General features: G+C 43.3%; 1 protein-coding gene across 1 annotated transcript in view; it reads left to right on the forward strand.

The window, feature by feature from the left end:
- Positions 1–3,129: 3,129 nt before the first annotated feature.
- The window catches only part of LOC306800763 (voltage-dependent L-type calcium channel subunit alpha-1C-like), a gene marked incomplete at its 3' end in the record, with an annotated part of 212,636 nt that continues 197,018 nt past the window's right edge, over positions 3,130–18,747 (forward strand). The window contains exon 1 of the mRNA XM_079303091.1: positions 3,130–3,472. Coding sequence (XP_079159217.1) covers positions 3,424–3,472 — 49 coding nt within the window. The 5' untranslated portion in view covers positions 3,130–3,423. The remainder of the gene's footprint in view (positions 3,473–18,747) is intronic.

An 18,747-nucleotide genomic window follows, 5' to 3' on the forward strand; every position in this document is an offset into this window, starting at 1 on the left:
GTACCCTAGAAGTCATTTTGTGACACTTTATAACTTTAAATGGCAGTTTTTCAGGAATCTCTGACTTAGTGCTTTATATAGCCCTCATCACAATTGTTCTCAGATCAACTGGAGAACAATTTTTCTTCTTGTACCATTGCATGGGATAGAGAATTTGTAGCTCCACCTTAGGGAGGTCTCAGGCTGAATATGCATTGTATCTTTAGTCCATTATCCTCATGAGCTTAGAGGAAGCCCACAAGCACTGATGCAGGCCAGTGTGAGATACCCTTGTGTCTGATCTTTACATTGTCCACCTCACCTCCAAATCTGCTGGCTGCCATATCAGGCAGGGACTAAAAACTTTTGAATTGTTTTTGCACTGAAATGATAATTCTTTTCAAATTTCTTTCAAGCTGATCCCTCACTTGTATACTGCTCTTTGGGTGTGTCTGTGGGGATTGAACTCTGAAGAAGACAAATTTTCCTAGTTTCTGTATAGGTTAGTACCTCAAGTTCTTACCTGGTGGAATCCATATTAAATGTGCATTTCAGTAATATGTGAAGATAAAAGTCTTACAAGCAGCTTTTACTTCAAATGCCACCTCTTTACCAAGCCTGATTTCATGGAATGTATCTTCTTTGTGCACTTAAATGATACAAATACTTTAGGGGAAAGTGTGGTGCTCACTCTTATGCCACCTGATTCATTAACAGGATCTTTCCACTTTACAATCAGTTACTTTCCACGTCTTTGTATAGGAAATTATTTTATTAGGATTGCTGAGTAAGGAAACCTCAAGTTATAGTAGAATTTTATTTATGCTGGAGAAATTAATGCCAGCTAATAGTCTTGTTTCTTGTTCTGTTTTTTTTTTGGTATTTGATTTTTGGTAATTGGCCCAACTTGTGTCCTACTGTGGGAGCTTGGCAGAGAGAGAGGGATAAAAGAACGGAGAAAAAGATTTGTAGGTGTCAGAGACAGCTTGTGTATGTGCCTGCATACATATGTGAGCTGGCATAAAGCAGGGCTATGTGGATTTTAACTGTTTCAATAATACTGTACATAAATCTTCAGCTAGCTGAGGATGTGACCCAAGAAAGGCAAAAGAAACATTTATAGGTGCTCCAGCAGTGTTTGATTTTTGGGCAGGGGTGATCAGCATGCACTTACTCCCCAAGATACTTGGTCCATGGAAGGGTGAATCATGCAAGGCTCAGTTGACTCATGGGTGGAAAAAATGAAGTTAGCACAACCCAAAATGGCAAGGATTTGTGGTCACAAGAGAAAAACAAAATGTACATTTACACAACAAATGTAGGCAGTGAAGTATTTTCTGTTCAGCCCTTTCTATAATGGTGAAGGTAGGACTTGACTTTTTTAAGAAAAGGAAGCTTGAACTGAAAATGAAAGCCAATATATTGCCATTCTACCTCTAGCTGTGATCTTGCCTGATCTGTAAGTTAAATGGGTAAGTGCATGTGACATTATTAGAGAAAAACTAGGCAAGAGAGGACAGAGTATTTTAATTGCTCAGAGGAACTCTTCCTCCTGAGTCAGAAATAAAGCTGTGCCTCTACATGCTGTCAATGGCAATATGGTGTTGGTTAATTACCCTTTGAATAGCATCTAATGCAGAAGTTGTGATGATCAGTGGTTATTAGAAACCAAAATGACCTTTATTTAGGACAAGTGATTTGGCTGCATCCAGTTTTTGGTAAGTGCTTTACATCTATTCTAGTTTTTTCTTGTAGTTCCAAATGGGTGTGTTGGGTTTCTTTTTTTTTTTCATAAATCTGTTAGCTGGTGGTGCTTTCTGTAATATTTTGAGTTCCAGCTGAGTGATAGCTCAATTAAAGTGGTGGGGAGAAAGCCCCATGAAGAGAGGTACATTTGATACATCCCACTGAAAGGCATTTGCAGAGAAGGCACTAAGTTTGTTCAAAAGTATTTTTTTTATAGGGGTATTACCAACTGTAAATACTCATTTTTTTTTCCTAGTTAAGATGGAAAACCATTCGAAAGGAAACAACCACGGTCTTTTAAGATGCAGAAATGGTGTTGCATCCATGTGATGTCAGGTTGATACTCGGTTATGGTGAGAACCTACAGCCATGGGTTTGCTCATATTCCAGGTATTCCAGGCGTTCACCTCCGTGCATGTCCGAGTGGTTCAGCTCTTCAGGTTGTGGCAGTTTCTGCGGTGGTTCTGGGGAGTGCTTTAGGACTCTGCATCTCTTGTTTAACATGGCAGCTGGGAGAGTCCAGATAGGTTTAACACGTACTGCATTCAGTTCGCATTTCATTTTAAAGGAGTCGTTTTTTGCTCTCTGCGGAGGCTTCAATTATAGAGGGCCAAATGACAGGCATAATTAAGGCAAGTGGTGGGATACCAGCGGAGCACTTCGGCGTTTCCACCAAGGATTTTGCAAATCCTGGCTTGATTAATCTGTTTAAACATCTGTGCATCCTCTCGTCTGTGCAACCCACCGCTGGGTATCTCTCCCTTCCGCTGCCTGCCTGCCGTGCCCGCGGGGGCTCCAGCAGAGCCGCAGCCCCGCTCAGCGCCGTGCGGGCGGCTGGAAATGCGGCTCGCACTCGGCTTGCGCGGCGGAGCGGCGGTGCCGGGAGCGCGGGTGGGATCGGCCGGCGCGGAGCCGGGGCCGCGCCGCTGTCCCTGCCCAGCCCCGCCGCCGCTCCCCTCGCTGTCCCCCGCTCCCCCAGGCAGCAGCCGGCTCCAGCTCGCCTCCTTGACGTCATGTCTGTGGCGAGCCTTCAGCAGGCGCAGTGGAGGCAGGCAGCGTGTTAAACTTTCAGATCGAGTCCGGCGGCTCCCAACGCCGTGCGCGGGGAGCTGCGTGCGGCCGCCGCAGCTGGAACATCTGGAAGCGTTCAGTGTGTCTGTCTGTCGGCGAGAGGGAGAGAGCGGAGAGCGAGCGCGCTGAGGGAGGGGAGGGAGTAAGGGGCTGGGACTCGCTCTCTTCCTCTGCAGAAACAGCTCCCTGCCAACACAACGCGCTCAGAATGGCTTTGAAGAGGAGGAGCAGCAGCGTTTGAACATCTCCCTTTTTTTTTGTTCCTCTTCCTCCTGTTGTTACTCTTGTAGTTGGTGGATTTTAAAAAGACATTTAACCCTCAGAGGTTTTGTCCTGGATGCTTTTGCTTTTTTCCTTCCCCCCCGCCCCCCTCTCGTTTCCCCCCTTCCTGTTCTTTTTTATGGTTTAACAGCCAGAGGTGCTGTGCTAAATTCTTGGAAGGGGCCCGGATGTACTGAGGATGCATTGCAATTTCACTAAAGGAGGCAGTAGTGGAAAGGATCAGTTTTTGGTGTTTGATGCAATAATGGGAATCAGGTAATAATAAAAGGGGAAATTCTGCAGCTCCATTCTTCCTTGAATTTTACCAAGCCGATTTTCGGAGGGATTATCCTGGACTCGTTTTAAATGGTCAATGAAAACAAGAGGATGTACATTCCAGAAGAAAACCATCAAGGTAAGCCTGAGATTTACCTCCGAGGACCTAGCAACCATTCCCTCCCCTGCCCTTTGTCCCTTATCTCCCGGCTCGGCTCAGCCGCCGCCGCCACGGGCAGAGGCGGGCGAGGGGCCGGGGCAGAGGACAGCCTTTGACACCGGCTTCCATTCGGAGCACATAGCTCCCCTCGGCCGGGCGTGCTCCGGGGGACCCCGCAGCCCCTCCAGAACACAGGCTGCTTCTTAGGAGAGCCCGGGCAAAGAAAAGTTGCTTTAAGTCGCCGTCGTCGCCTTCTGAGGCGAAGGGGCGAGGAGGGGGCGGCCGGCGCGGGGGCTGCGCGCTGGGGCCGGGGGCTCGGGGGAGCAGCAGCTCCTCCGTGTCAGACCGGGATTAACCCGGAATTAGGGGATCTTTCCCAATTAACGTCGTCCCGCTCCTCCTAAGCCTCATCTAGGTTCGGCTTCCTAAGGCACCGGGAGAGGAGCCCTTCCCTTCTCTTACGCTAATTCCAATCTCTCGCACGAAAGGGGAGGGGAAGGGAGAATTATCTGTTTACACACATGTGCACCATACATGCGCCCATGCTGAGAGAACGGGGGTGCCTGTATTAAAATGAAAGTTGGGGTTTTAGTTGGGGCGGTGATTTCTCGCCGAGCTCCTCGCAGGATCGCCTGCATCATGGATACCAACCCGTGCTGTTGCTCCTCGGCATTAACAAATGTCCCCCACTATTCCCTGTAGTAAAAGTTTGTTTGTCCAAACTCCAGAAGCCTTCCTCCGCCCCCGTCCCCCCCCGCCCAACCCCGATCTGCCGTTCCTGAAGTTATTTTTATCCCGTTACCTGCATGGTGTCACCCCCTCCCCTCCCTTCCCTTGCTTTCCCTCCAGCCCTGGCTGCACACACACGTCGGTGATGCAGAGCAGGCAGAGCCATTTCCTCCCCTTGGCGAAGGGAGAGCAGCTCTCCTCTGAGAGCGGCTGTCGGGGTGTCTCTGTCCCCACAGCAGAACCCCCATCCCCGGCCAGCTTCTCCCTCCTGTCCCCTTCGCCCCCCTCCTGCTCCTCGGGGCAGCCCCTCCCTCCCTGGGCCGGTGACAACTTCCCCGCTGGCAAACGTGCCCCCTCCCGCTGGCACCCAGCACCTGCTCCGGGGGCCAGGCGAGCCCCCAGGTAGCCCCAAAGCCTTGGAGGGGCGGCTGGAGGTGCAGCTGGGGAGGGGCAGCAGCGCTGTGGCAGCCCTGGATGGTGGAAGGGTAGTGGGGTTTAGAGATAACACCACCCTCCTTCCGATTAAATGCAGATTAAAAAGAATAAAACCACCCGGCACCCCCACCTCTAACCACTCCATCGAAATGAGGTGGGAGGGGAAAGGAAGCAGCCCCTGATCCAGAGTGCTTCTTCCAAGTGGGAGCGAGTCTGCAGCACATGCATTCGGCAGGCATAATTGGGCTGCTCTTCCTGGTCCAGAGCTGATAAAGTGGATGAAGAGCTCAGCCTCCATAGCAATATGCCAACGCTATGGCAACCTAAATCCAGCTCCCTCCTTATCAGCTGCAGTGATTATATAATTGGAGGAACAGTTTTGCATCTGTCTCTTGATGCGGATTGTCATTACTCCTAGGTGAAAGAGCAACTTGTAAAGCAAACAGAAAATCAGCCAAGTGGAAGAGAGTTCTGTTCCCTGATAGGGCTCAGGCTGCCATTTATTTGCAATCTATTTTTATTTTATGCAAACAGCACCTGAAAGGTTAAATTGATCAGTAGCCAAGAAAACCTGGTGATGACGAGATGGGAGCAAACCCATCACAACGTGGAATGGAGCCACTAAGGCAACCACAGATTGCCAGTTGCAAGGTAGTGATAGGAAGGGGGTAGAAAATGAAGCCAGGTCTGGACTCATGGTCTGCTCCTCACTTCTGACAGGGAAGGCTGATTTGGATCAGTCCTTGCTCTTCCATCCTGCACAGTTGCTGGCAGCAAGGTGAATGTTCCAGGTACTGGCGGTGCAAGAACAATTTTGATGTCTGCTCTTGAAATGTGACTGACGTGAGCAGGCCTCTGCCAGCAGCTGCTGCCTGCACAGGTCTGATACCAGCCAGTCCCTTGTCAGCCCACCTGAGCAGCTCTCACACCTGGGCAGCAGGGGAGCTGCTCCAACTGGGCTTACTCACAGCAAATAAATAAATAAAGCACGGAGAGAGGCCATTAGGTACATTGAGAAGGCTGTGAGGAAGTGGAATTGTATTTGTAAGGGCTTTGTTGGCTTCTTAAATGCCAGTTTGGGTAGATTTGTAACATACATGTTTTACACCTCTGAATGTGACTACGTATCCTGAAAATCTTTGACCCTAAAGTAAGAATTTCCTCATTTTTTTGGAAGCTAAGCCAGCTGTGCTTTCATTAGTCTCCTATTGCACAAAGGCAAGTACATAGTATGTTATTTGTTGCTGCTCAGACCCAATGTTCAGTTTTTGCTACACAATGGAGTGCATTTTTTTAATAACAATTATTCATTCACTGGTATAGCTTATGTTTGTCTAGAAAATGACAAAACCCCACCCAAGAAGCTCCAGCAAAAGCTTCCAAAACTAACTACATCACACCTAATGCACATGCGGGACTGGGTGGAATCCTAGACGGGCACCTTCAGTGCTTTCCCTCCTAACACTTTTGGAAACTCGCTCTCTCGAAATAAAACAGAAAACCGGATTCTAAACCCGCGTGTTCGGAGGGGAGCGAGCGGAACGAGCCCTCCCGGCCCCGGGGTGGCCGCGCTGGGTGTCCAGCGCTGCTCGGACACCAAATTCTCCGCTCGGTGGGATGCGTGCCGTGCAGATGCGGCAGGAAAGGAGCCAAAGGAGCGGGTTTGCTGTGATTTTTCGGCCCCGGGGCCGGGCTGGGGAGGGGTTTGGGGGTCCCGGGTGGCTCTCCCGGAAGGTGGCACTGCAGGGCTGCGGAGCCCGCGGCGCTCCCGGGGCTCGGCAGGCGGCACTGCCCGGGATGCTGCGGCCAGCCCGGGGAGCCCAGACCCCGGTGTGAATCCCGGGATGCAATTCATTGGGATTGAAGAGCCCCTGGTAGGTCATTTATTCCGTACAGTAATGATCCTCTGAGTGAAAATCCGTTTCTGATACCGTGTCTGAACTACCCTGCCTTCAATTTCAGATTATGCCTTTGGGCTTTGTCCTTATTGCATATTTTGAACAGATTTCTACCTGCTGCTTGTAGAATAAGAACCCCCTCAGGTATTTGTCAACCGTAATTAGATCTTCTTGCAACCTCCTTTCCTAACCTGCACATACCCTGTTCTTGAAATGTTTCCCTGTAAGACACTTTTCATAGTCCTTGTATCTCTTGTATCTGTTAAATTAAGAACTAATTAGTGTATACCCTTTATTTCTTGGAAGCCTATTGATAGCGAGAGGGTCAAGCCACAAGCATAATCCCTAAGGCATTTTCTGACCTGAAATGAGGGTCAAACCCACAAATATTCCCCTTAACTTTGCAGGTATAAATAGAGAGGCTTGTGTACACTTCACAGCTGATTTCAGCTGAAGAGTTGAAATCTGCCTCATGCTGTGCATGGTACAACAAAACCATTGGTTATAGGCACTAAAATCTATTGGATGTTTGCTTTAATTTTCTGTTCTATTTTCAGAATAACAGTTTTGTTTCCTGTTTGTTTTGGGGCTGTCATGTGTAGGAGAAACCATTCTCTTTCCATGGTGACAAAGTGACCAGATTAGCAGATTTAGTTGTCATTTTTGAGTATTTGTTCTTGTGCTCTTGTTTTGCTGTGAAGGTTGGTCAGAGTAGGCATTAGTCATGGGGCATAAAGAATACCTCCAGGTGGTCTGAAACAGCTTATACTCAGGATTTTTGGAGAAAAAGAGTCTGAATCACTGTTTAAAGATGCAGCTGTTTAAAGAATTCCAATCCCCCCCCCCCATTTAACAACAAACACTTGTACTTATGAAGTATTATCTTCTGCCTCAAAGTACTTGGAATTTTGGATTGGTGTAAAACGTTTAATTCAATATATAAAAATATTCAATATAATGTTAAGTAACAGTGCTTAAACGCTCTGCATAATATAGTATGACTGTACATAGTACTGTACTTATTTGTGAAAGTTGCCAGTACAGCCTTCAGAAATATATTTAAGTGTTTTCAAGCATTTCCTATCCTTAAAAGGAGTATTTAAGTGTCCTGCAAAAGGCATGGAATTTAAAGTATATAATTTTGAAAAGTTTTCTTTGAAATTACCTTCAGTCACAGAGACCAGTTTTGGTTAGACCATCATCAGTGTTCCTGCTGGCTGGTTCTTCCTGAAGTTTGCACTGCTCTCATGAGCTCTTACCTGGTGTGCTCTCTGCAGCCAAGGCACCTTTCTGAACCCCCTCTTGCTTGCATCTCCAACATGTTTTTGGGGTTACATCTGGGTAACTCACTATAGCAGAAGTGACACAGCCTTGCCACGTGGAATTAATTTATCCTACTGAGATATTTACTTTGAATTCTTTGTCCTCATCTTTTTGTTTTGTTTCCTCAAAACACTCCAGAGAACATGTTCTGTAGCTGCACTGTTGCCATATGTGCTTAGTTGTGGCTTGCTTTCTTCCAGTTTTGTGGAAAATGGTTCTACATCCATGCTTGGAATAGGGTTTACCTGAATGTTAGCCACTCTTAAATTTGCTTCTTGTGTGTGTGTGAATTGCCATTGTGGCCATGGACTTGCTAGGAAGAGTCTTGTTTAACCCTTTCTGGGAAATAATGAAAGGAATAGAGTCATTCAAGTTCAGGAACAGCAAATAAAAGAGCTCTTCTGAGCAAGTGTTCTCTAAATTTATTGACTATCAACCAGTGTAACAGATGTGACTGTGTGCAGTAAAAGTCTCCCTTAAATTATTGAACACAACAAATCAGATCAACACCAAAGAAAGCTTTTACCAGTGGCAGATATATGCTTTACAAAACATAATGTTATTAAATGGTTCAATTGCCTATCCTTTTTTTTTTAAGACTGTACACAAACCCAGTACATTTTTTCTCAATCATTTATCTGAAACGCTGGCTTTATTTAGATAGTGGAGATGATATGAATTTGAGAGCAAGTGTATTCATTAAAATGTTTATTACTGGATTTCAGCATCATTAATTTTAAAAAGAGAAAACAGTATTAAGGGCTCACTATGTTGGTGGCCACTGAACACTTTTCCTTTTTCTGGTAGTTCCTCTATTACCTAACATAAAATTGGCATTTCTTCTTTGTAATATTACAACAAATGTTAAAAAAAATTTAAAAATGCAATTTTTAGAAATGTTCTGTTTTATTGGATTAAAAGCATTGCTGTGCATTTAAGCTATGCCAGGCTTTTATTTTATTTTTTTTTCTCCTCAGTCTTCCTATTTTTTTCCAATGAGAGAGAAAGTGCCAGTCAGTCCTCAGTGCAGAGAGGACGCTGATGGGTTCAGGTGGAGTGGGATCTCTGATATCCAGTGTGAGGTTTTATGATCACAGAGGCCACTGCTGCTCTTGCAGGGTTATTGTGAAATACACAGTTGATAGTAAATGTAAACTCCTGAAAGAGTCCTTGGAAGAGTTTCTGTCAGTTTCTGTGGATGACACATGACCATGAGAGTGGAATAAACTTCTTTAAGAACTTGAGATGGTTTCAGGATAGGTCTAATCCAGCTGGAAGAGTCATAGCTGTACCATGTATAGAGATTTTCAGAACAAATAACCTGGCTGAACTTCCCCAAAAAACCCAAATACAACATGAAAGATTGTATGGTTTGGATAAGTCCCTTCGCTGGTCCATGAGAGGTGTGGGAACAGAAAAAAAAGAGGAAAAAAAAGGAGAAAATATTAATATATGTGTAGAAAGTGATAATAGACTTGAAGAAATCATACTTTGTCTTTATTTGGTTATATTGCTGTTGTCCAGGGAGCAAGGTTGAATTCTTGCAATCTAGAGCTGAGAGATTATTAGCACAGCTCATCCTCAGGAGGAGATTAGATTGAGGAGAACTGACTGCTGATGGCTTTGAAGGTGGGCTGCTCTGCCTGGCTAAGTCACCTTCCCAGGCATCCTTCCCAAAAAGTTCTGGGAGGTGCTGCTCTCCCTGGCTCAGGTTTCACTGCCAAAATTGCATTTCTGGCCAGTGAGGATTCAATAAAATGCTCTGTGTGATGGGAGGGAGCTGCTGAAGCTCCACACCCTCCTCCAAACAGCTCTAATTAAAAGGGGTTTGTTCATCAGGACCATGACAGGCAAATCCTGAAGGATGGAGCTTTCCCAAACTCCCTGGGCAGCCTGCTGCAGGATTTAAACACCCTCAGAGCAAACAAACTCACCCCATTGTACCCACTCTGTGTCTTTCAATCAGTGTCTGAGGATGGAGAGCTCGTTTCCCAATGTCACCCCAGAGCTGAGCTGCTGCCACTTTGCTGAGTTTAATCACACAGAGGCTGCTTGAGGGCCTTTTGCTTCAGTGCATCACACCAGTTTTGGAACTGTTTGCTTTTTTGGAAATCTCTGGGATGTTAGAAGCTTATACAGAATGCTAAAATTGTGTTTGTAGAGGACTTTCCTTTTTTTTTTTTTTTTTTTTTCTGTTCGTGTCTGTGTATTTTTCAGTTCCATATAGAAGATTCTAAATTTCAGGGGCTGTCTCAGCAGGCAAAACATTCAGAATCCAAGAAAAAACACCAAGTCCTTCAATAGCTGGGAGAAATTAGCAGAGTACCAGTTAAAACTTCGATTGTGGAGGGATAAAAAGTTATTTAAGCTGGCATCAGTCAAGAAATAAAAGAAATCCACAAGTCTCACCCAGAGGGCACCAAGAAACAAATCTAGGAGGGAGGGGAAATTTGATTCTTTAATGAAAGACATTAAAATAAAATAGTCATTAAGGGTGACTGCAAACTTAGTGGTTTTCAAACCAGACACAGTAATAAAAAGAAATCTGAACAGTAACTCTTTTTGAATTTTGTGCATAAACCTTAAAGAGTTAATTGTTGCAAGGAAAATATTGTCTGAGACCCTCTTAACCTTAAAGAATACTCTATGATATATTTAAAGCACCCTTCTCTAAATGGCATTGTTATTTATCTAAAATATTCAGGTTTTTAACCCAATATGTGTATGGTTCCCTTCGGGTATTTTGGAAAAAAACAATTAAATATGACTGAACATGACATTATAATTACAAAGTAAATATGCTCTAATTGAGTAATTAACTCAACATTTCTTCCTAAAGGCATTGTAGGAACAAAGTCATGTTACTGATCAGATTTCAGATTCTTTATTCCAAGAGAGAAAAAAGCTCCCATTCTCCAGCATGGCTGGCTAGATGTAAGACTTCTTAAGATGCCCCAAGTTTTAAATTTAATATGTAATTTTTGAAATTTAATAGAAATTATGGATGCATCAGATATTCTTCTAACACTTTCTGTCAGATGAAATAATCTTTCACATAGATAAAAAGAATACTTGTGTCTCTTTGCTTGTAAGTCAGCTCAACTCTTTCAGGTAACAGTTATATTCAGCTTCATGTTTTATTGGCAAAAATCATAATTTTGGAACTGCAATTTGTGTGATACAGCTGCTAGCAGTGAAGTTCCTGAATTGTAGCTCCAGGAACACAACAATGAACTTTGTGAGAAGTAAATGCAGTCTGTATGAATACAGGAATTAAAATTGATGTGTGTTGAAGACAGAGGGGAAAATGAATTATTTCACCTAGATATACTGCAAAGAGGATTTATGTTGAACCTTATTTCTGATGCAGATTGACAAATATCAGGAAGCTGAAAGTTAAGACAGATCTGTAATGCCAAACTTCGCAGTTTTTTCCATCCTGTAGTTCACAAAAGAACATTTTCCATGCAGACTCTATATGTAAATATTAGACATTTGAATTAAGTATGAAGGGGTCTGATTTTCTTGGGATGAATTTAACATATTGACAGCAAAGTCAGCAAATGAAGTCACAAAAGCCCAAGGGTCATTAAGAAAACAGAGGAAATCCACATTATTCATTACTCTCTGGAGTTGTGAACAAATAGACTCAGGCAGGGAGGAAAGCTTCACCTGTGTGCTGAAATTCACATATGATAATTAAATTGCCTATTATTGCTTTTATAAATTGTGTATTGCCTGTTATTATTGCCTATTATAAATTGTATAGATGCACAGAATGTTTTCAGGTGTAATTTAAATTCAAATTGGTGTCTTTAGAGGGAAGTAAAAGGCATTTATGGGGTGAAAATTGAAAGTGATCAGGTTTAATTGTGGGTTTAATGGAACTTCAGTGTGACTGTATTCAGGAGCAATAGCTAGGAGTGGATTGCATGAAATTTTTACATCACTTTCACCTAAGTGAAAATTTAAGGGAGAAGCCTGAGATTTGTAGACAGCAGTTATGTTTAGTGCCAGCAGCATCAAAAGTTGAATTCATAAATCAGTGAATGGCTTTAGCCATAGAACTCCAATATATACTGACAAATTCTCACTGGCTTTGGCTCAATTGCACAAATTCTGTGAGTGTGAAATGTTTGTTAGCAAGTGTTTGGGATGTGCTGGTTTTGCATGCAGCAGCACACACTGCTGAGTTCTCAAAAAAATCTCTCCACGGTTTTCTTTGAGAATTATTTGCTATTTGTTCAGTGTAACAAAGCTTATTGCTTAAATCAGAAATTAGCACATTCATGAGGGAATATGCTGAAAAACCAAATCCTTAATTTAGTTTTTTGGGCTTACATTATGTCCAAAAGAGTTAATGGTTTCATTTAAATTTTGGATTTGAAATGGATTGCAGTGAATTGGATTTGCAATGGCACAGTGATGACTGGAATGGAGTAACTCTGACTATCTCTTGTCTTTTCTGCTATTATGGCAAAAGTCAGAAATAAAAGCAGAGAGTGAAAGACTAAGATGAACATGACTTGAAGGCTTTTCTCTGCTTTAAGGCAAAAAGTGTCAAGAAAGATCACAAGAGATGAAAAATTGTGTCCTAACTTGCATGCAGTGATAAAAGCTGTTATGCATGCCAGGAAATCAGTGAAAAAATGACAAGAGGGACTTGCTACTTGCAGTTCTTAAAGACAACTAAAGCGTTTTAAAATAAAATTTTAAAAAATTCAGACATCAAACTTTGGAATAATTGAGCATGGAGCTTTACAGGTGCCTGGCAGAATCCCTGGGAATGTATCATGGCACATGGTCAAATGTGAAGTGCTTAAAAAAGGATCTCATCTCCCAGTATGAATAATTCAACAAAACATTGCAGGAAGTTTTTAATGCTGAGGATGCAACTTCTGCTGCTTTCTATGGAGTGTTGTGCTTAGACATCTCCCTAAATGCTTTTAATTTGCAATGTGGTTGACACAGCTTGGAGTATTTCTGTGGAGAGATATGCATTTGACTGGAACATAGATCCTGCTGTTTCAAGGCAAAGCCTGTATCAAAATAAGCACAATGGGTCAGCAGTTCTTTATCTATTTTTCCAGTACTTAGCATTCTTATTGAGAGCTTTGCTGTTATCTTGCTTTGCCTTGAATTTGCTCTTATTTCACCACTTTTTTACTTCTGTTTTGGGGTATTCATTCTTGTTGTGCTATAAGCTGGTTTCTGCTGGAGAACATCAGTGCCCAGAATACACTGAGTGCTCCTAAAGATTTTGGTATGCATGCTGCACGGCCAGAGGGCTCATTATTTATGAGAAATATGGATGGGAAAGCCCTGTGTGCAGGCAGTTCTACAAATATCAGAGGGAAGGAAATTTATTCTTTCAGCACGTATGGGTGGTGTTTGATACTTCAAAAGGAATGTGATGTAAGCTCAGCCAGATGGTTTAATACATTGGTGGATTTTATTACTCGTCTCCCTATGCTGTGTTGGAATACTATTTTAGAATACTGTTTAAAGATAGAATTACTGCAGAAGATGGAAAGCCCCACTTGTCATCTTAGGATTTAAACCTCTAGCTCATGGAGTTAGTCGTTCTGATAACTGCAGTAGAAAGTATCTAAACCTGATTCTGCAGCTGCAAGACACTGAACAAAGATCTGACAGACTGCCAGGTGCTGTTTGGGAGATTAATGTAAAGAATGGAGTATGGACATTTAGAGGATCAGACTGTATTCTAATTTATTTTTGTGTTAGGCTGTAGACTTTCAGAAAGTCTCCTATCTCCACAAAAGCTGTATTTCTTTCCTTTTGGAAGATTGAAAAAGAAATATGTTCTCTGAAGTTATTTACTTCTCCTCTTATATATTTACATGGTCTGTAATATGAACATCTTCCAGTATTAAAAACTCTGTTCATCTTCCCAATGTGCCAGGTCAATAGGCTTGGAAAATTAATTTTCTCTTTCTTCATCAGCTATGTTGTGTGTGCTTATGTGAAGATATCACCCTAGGAGATGCATGCAAAGAAATTAATAAGGCATTTAATTTTAATAAGATCCATGCTATGAAATGGTGCTTAGTTACTGATGTCATCAAGCCTGGAACAGACACAGCAATACTGGGATGTTTTATCCCTGAGTCTGGGTGTAAATCAGAGAGAACAAACCCTGCCCAGGTCCTCCTGAGTGCACAGCAGGTCTGAGTCTTGTGGTATGATTAGAACCACAGGTTGGTTATTTTGTCCTGTGAGTGGTGATCCTGATGGGTACCCCCATATAACTGTTGTGCCAAGATTTATCTCTTTCCAGTTCTGCTGACTTGCTTTTTCTCTGCCTTTGTGTGTCCCTTGTCATTCTAGTCTCCTCCAGAATAAACAGCCCAACCCCATGTTTTTTTAGGTTTTGTTTTGGTTTTTTTTTTCCCACTGCACAAGCTTTTTACCTCTGTACCCAAATTTGGTGTTTCTGGCACCGGTTTTCAGTAATGCTGCCCTTGTTTCATATTCCTAACATGGTTACCTGGTCACTGTAGACCCTGGGATACTCCCCTACAGAACTCCAGTACTTTCCTCAACTCAGTGTGAAGTTTATTGTGTGGGGAGATGGGAGGAGAGAGCAGAAGGCAATCACTCCTGATGACTTGCAGCTGTACTGATTACCCAGAGTGGAAACACGTGTGCCTGCCCAATCAGTTTGGAGGTTATAAAAGGGGGGGTTAACTGTCCACTGGGTGCAGGTGGGGTTCAGACTGTTGCAGTTTGGGATGGAGTGTGCTGTGAGCATGGAGGGACGTGTGGCTGTGCAAGGGACACACAAGGTAAGAAGATTTTGTGTGAGGGACGGGTTGGGGTTTAGCTGGTCACGCAGAGAGGAGAGAAGGAGTCAGAGCTGTGCGAAGCTGCCTATGTGAGAAAGGGAGTCAGAGCTGTAAGAAAAGACACTGAAAGAAAGCAGAAAACTTTTCTAATAAAGGACTGGTGGTGATACCAGTCTGTCTTGACATAATTAAAACATTATTCCTCTCTGACAACTCCCTCTAAACTGTGTATGTAGTCTGGCCATTTCTCACAATGCCATCTGTGACTCCTGTCAGCTCCTCACTCTTAAGTTATTGCTCCTGGTGATTCCACATGTCCATAGCCAGTAGTTTTCCATGTCCTGTTTGCCTACCTAGGCTGGGCTGAGTCATCTGCCTGCAGCCCTAACACCAATTATTCTGAGCAGTCTTAACCTCAGTAATGAGTGCTGTATATTATTAAGTAAAGAGGATTCTCTTCTTTGTCAGTGCAGACTTTCCATGGTGATCATCAGTTTTACAGTCAGGATGTAGCAGCTGTGAAGGGAGGCTGATGTCTTGGTTACTGGTTTATGAGGAGTCAGTTCTGAATTTTGAACCAGTTGCTTTATGATCATGATGTGTGTGGTTTCTCTCTTGAATGTAAATTGTAGAGCCAAGGCCTGTCTTTCTTGAATGCAGACATTGCCATCATCAAATGGGAATCTGGTAAGAAAGGGGACTGTTGTCTGGAGTCTCTCTGGAGACTGCACATGGTGCTGTGGGGCATGCTCCTCCTCCCAAATCTACAGCTACTTATAACTAGGCACCTCCAGGACTTGAATAGCAACCTAAATATACAGATATTTGTTTTTCATCTGCTATCTTTCTGGTGTGTGTATCATAAGGTGTCTTTATTTTTTGTTTTCAAATATTTGGGGGGAAAAAAACTATCTACATTTGGGAACCATTATAATGTCCTTGAGATGTCTGCAGTTGCACTATGCCTACACAGCTGAGTGTATATATAGGCAGAAATATCATTTGCTTAGTGGACCAGAATGAATAAGTGACTGTGGTTGGAAGGATCTAGCTGTGTTATGAAAGATTTTGAAAGAAATAGAGGAGTATTAAGAGAGAAATGCTCCAAGTTTTCATTCCAAGAATTGCCATTCTTCATCTAGATCATTTGGCATAGATTTCACTGTACCTCACTGTAGGTGTTTAAATTGTCTAGTTAGAGCTAATCCTTTACAGCTGTGTCTAGTTAGTGGAGGGGAAGGCAGTTATGGCTAAAGGACATTATGGATATAAGAATCAGGTGGGGCAGGCTGCCTTTTTTGGGAGCTGCTTAACTCTGCCTTGACTAAAGCTTTGGTAACTGAGTTAGCCTAAGTATCAAATTTCAGGTTGCTAGAGCTACTGGACTGATTTCTACCTTGTGCCTGTGTGTTGATTTCTTATTTTGGCTGTCAACAGCAGAAGTGTAGTGTGAAGAAAGGAGCTCCATGCCTGTTTTCAAGCCACCTGTCTTTCAGGTGGCCTGTGTGAGTGCATTCAATGTATGCTTCTTGCCTGGATGCATGCTGTTAAATGGAAGAAATTGGCAGAGAAAAGCATGATAAGGAAAATAACTTGGGGAAAACCCCTGTTGGAAATTGGTGGAAGATGCTTCTTGAGGAATATTGCTATTAAATCCCTGTGTGAATAATGAGAACAATTCATTTTTTCTAAGATTGTTTAGTATTGGGAAACTCTGTGAATGCAGAACAGGTAGCTTCAGGAGGGTGATGGACTATGCAGTGTCAGGAGTGTTTTGGGAGCATCAGAGAGGGATGGCAAGTGTGGCAGAAGACACAGCATTTGGGGGATTATGCTGTCAGCAGTTCAGGCTTTACTTCCTGGCTGGTGAGTGTGGGTACCTGAGCTGGCTGGAATGCACCAAATTCACCAGGAAAGATGAATACCTGGCTGACAGCAATGCAGAGAGGGTTCTCTGCAGTAACACTTTGCTTTGTGTGGGCAGTGCTTTGGCTAAATGCAGTGTGCCTGGTTTTGAGAGTGCCATTTGTGAATTTTGGAGAACTTCTGGAACAGTGTCTCAAAGAGAAGATAAACTGAGGTGTGAAATTAATCTGGTGTTATGAACTTGGTGACTTGGAACTTTGGGCATGCTGGCAGATGGGATTCTGGCTGCCAGAGCCAGGCAGAGTGTGCTGGATCCATGATTTCAGCCAGAGGGAGAGCCCTTGTCCCCCAGGATGCTGCCAGGGGAGTAATGCTTCTGGTGACAGCAGAAGAAAAGGTGGTCCTGGGCACCCTGGGCCAGATTTGCAGCTCTGGCTCTGTCATGCTGCCCTTTGCTCTGTAGTGCCCAAATCCTGCTGTGCCACAGCACCTGTGATGTGTGAAACAGCTCTTTGAGCTGCCTGGAGAGCAACAGCCAGAGATTCTCCTCCCAGAAATTGGCATCTGCAGTGGGAGAGATCAGCTTGAGATCAGCTCAAAGCAATGCTTGCCCTTCTCATGAAATAATTGAGCTTTGACAGCTCTGTTGTAAAATCTCAATTTTGAAAACAGGAAGTAAGGGTTTTTAAAAATTAAATAAATGGAGTGTTTACCATCGGTGGCTTGCAATTCAATCTTTCTGAAGAAATCACAAACATATGTTTTGCCTCTTTGAAAAGCTATTCTGTAATTTTGCATAGGGTTGTCTCTGACGTTTTCTGTCATCGTTTCACCATTTGCTTTTGAATGCTCATTTACTGTCTGTGCCTGGTAATGATACAATGACTCAAAACAAGAGAATGTTTTGGGAAATGTATGGATTTAAGTGGGAGTAATTTACTTAAAATAACCTAACTGGTTTTGTAACACTACTTTTCTGATTAAGCCATTGTACTGTAAATAACTTGAAATAAGGACAATGGAGATCCCCAGTGTAAACATTTTCATGTTGCATACAGGCCTCAATGTGCTACAAAAGCCACTTCTTTAGAGAGACATTTCCAGTTGGTGTACTTAAAGATCATCCTGATAGCTTTGAGTTTCCTGCTGTCCTTGGGCTGTCTGTGGGTAACAGATTTTTGAGGACATCTGCCAGGCAGAAGAATATCTCCCAGCAGTTTCTGAACCTTGCTCTTTGATCACTGAAAGGGTCATTAGAAAATTAAGCAGACCTGACCTGGGGAGATAAAATGGGAGTGACCCCTGACATTTCACAGTTAAGTTTCCACTGGTTGCTGTTCCTCATTGTTGCCATTGTGCACCTTATTAGACATCTGAATTTGCTTAGCTACAGCTCCAAACACTGAATATAATCAGGGTTATTCCATTAAGTTGGAAGGGTCGTGAGGTGTGTCAAAAATTTTTCACGTGCTTGTGCTCATTAATTCTGATCAATTTTTAAAAAATCTCTTACATAAGACTAAATGCTTCAGCTATTTTTAGTCTTTAATTGAAGATATTATCCTGCTCTACATTTCTTATACCTCTTTTTTTTTTCCTTTTCCCCAGTTCCCTGGACTTTCAGGCTTGCATGTAGGTTGGGAATCATTTAGGGCTGTTTCTGTGTGTTGGTCCATTCTGTCCAGTGGTCAGAACCAGCAAGGACAAAGCAGCTCAGTCAGGGAGGGGAGTTAACCTGTTCACACCTCCCTCCTCCAAATAGTGAGGGAACAATACTTCAAGCCATTTTAAAATAAGCTGGATGTTTTGAGGCTTTGTTTTTGGTTTGTTTTGTTGGTTTGGGTTTCTTGGTTTTCCTTTTTTGTTGTTCTCTAACGAGCAGTAGAAACACAGAATCTCTTGACCAGCATTCTCAGATGAATGGTTTATAGGAAACTTCTTGCTTCTTTTGTGATGCTGATCCTGCCAAGCATGGAGTATCCCGAGAAAGGAACTCAAAACCTCAGCTCTCCCCATCTTTGGTGAGATGTGTAAATTCCCAAGCCAGGGCTGGAGCAGCTGCCAGAGCCCTCTGCCTGTGGCAGTGCTGACACAGAGCCTGATCAAGTGCTCTGCAAACCTGCTGTGGGTCTGCTTGTGCCACCTCTGCTCTGTGTAAATTCAGTGGTGATCAATGGATCTGCTTTTATATAAATAG

The sequence above is a fragment of the Erithacus rubecula genome (genome assembly GCF_903797595.1).
Source record: "Erithacus rubecula genome assembly, chromosome: 4".
NCBI classification, from domain to species: Eukaryota; Metazoa; Chordata; class Aves; order Passeriformes; family Muscicapidae; genus Erithacus; species Erithacus rubecula.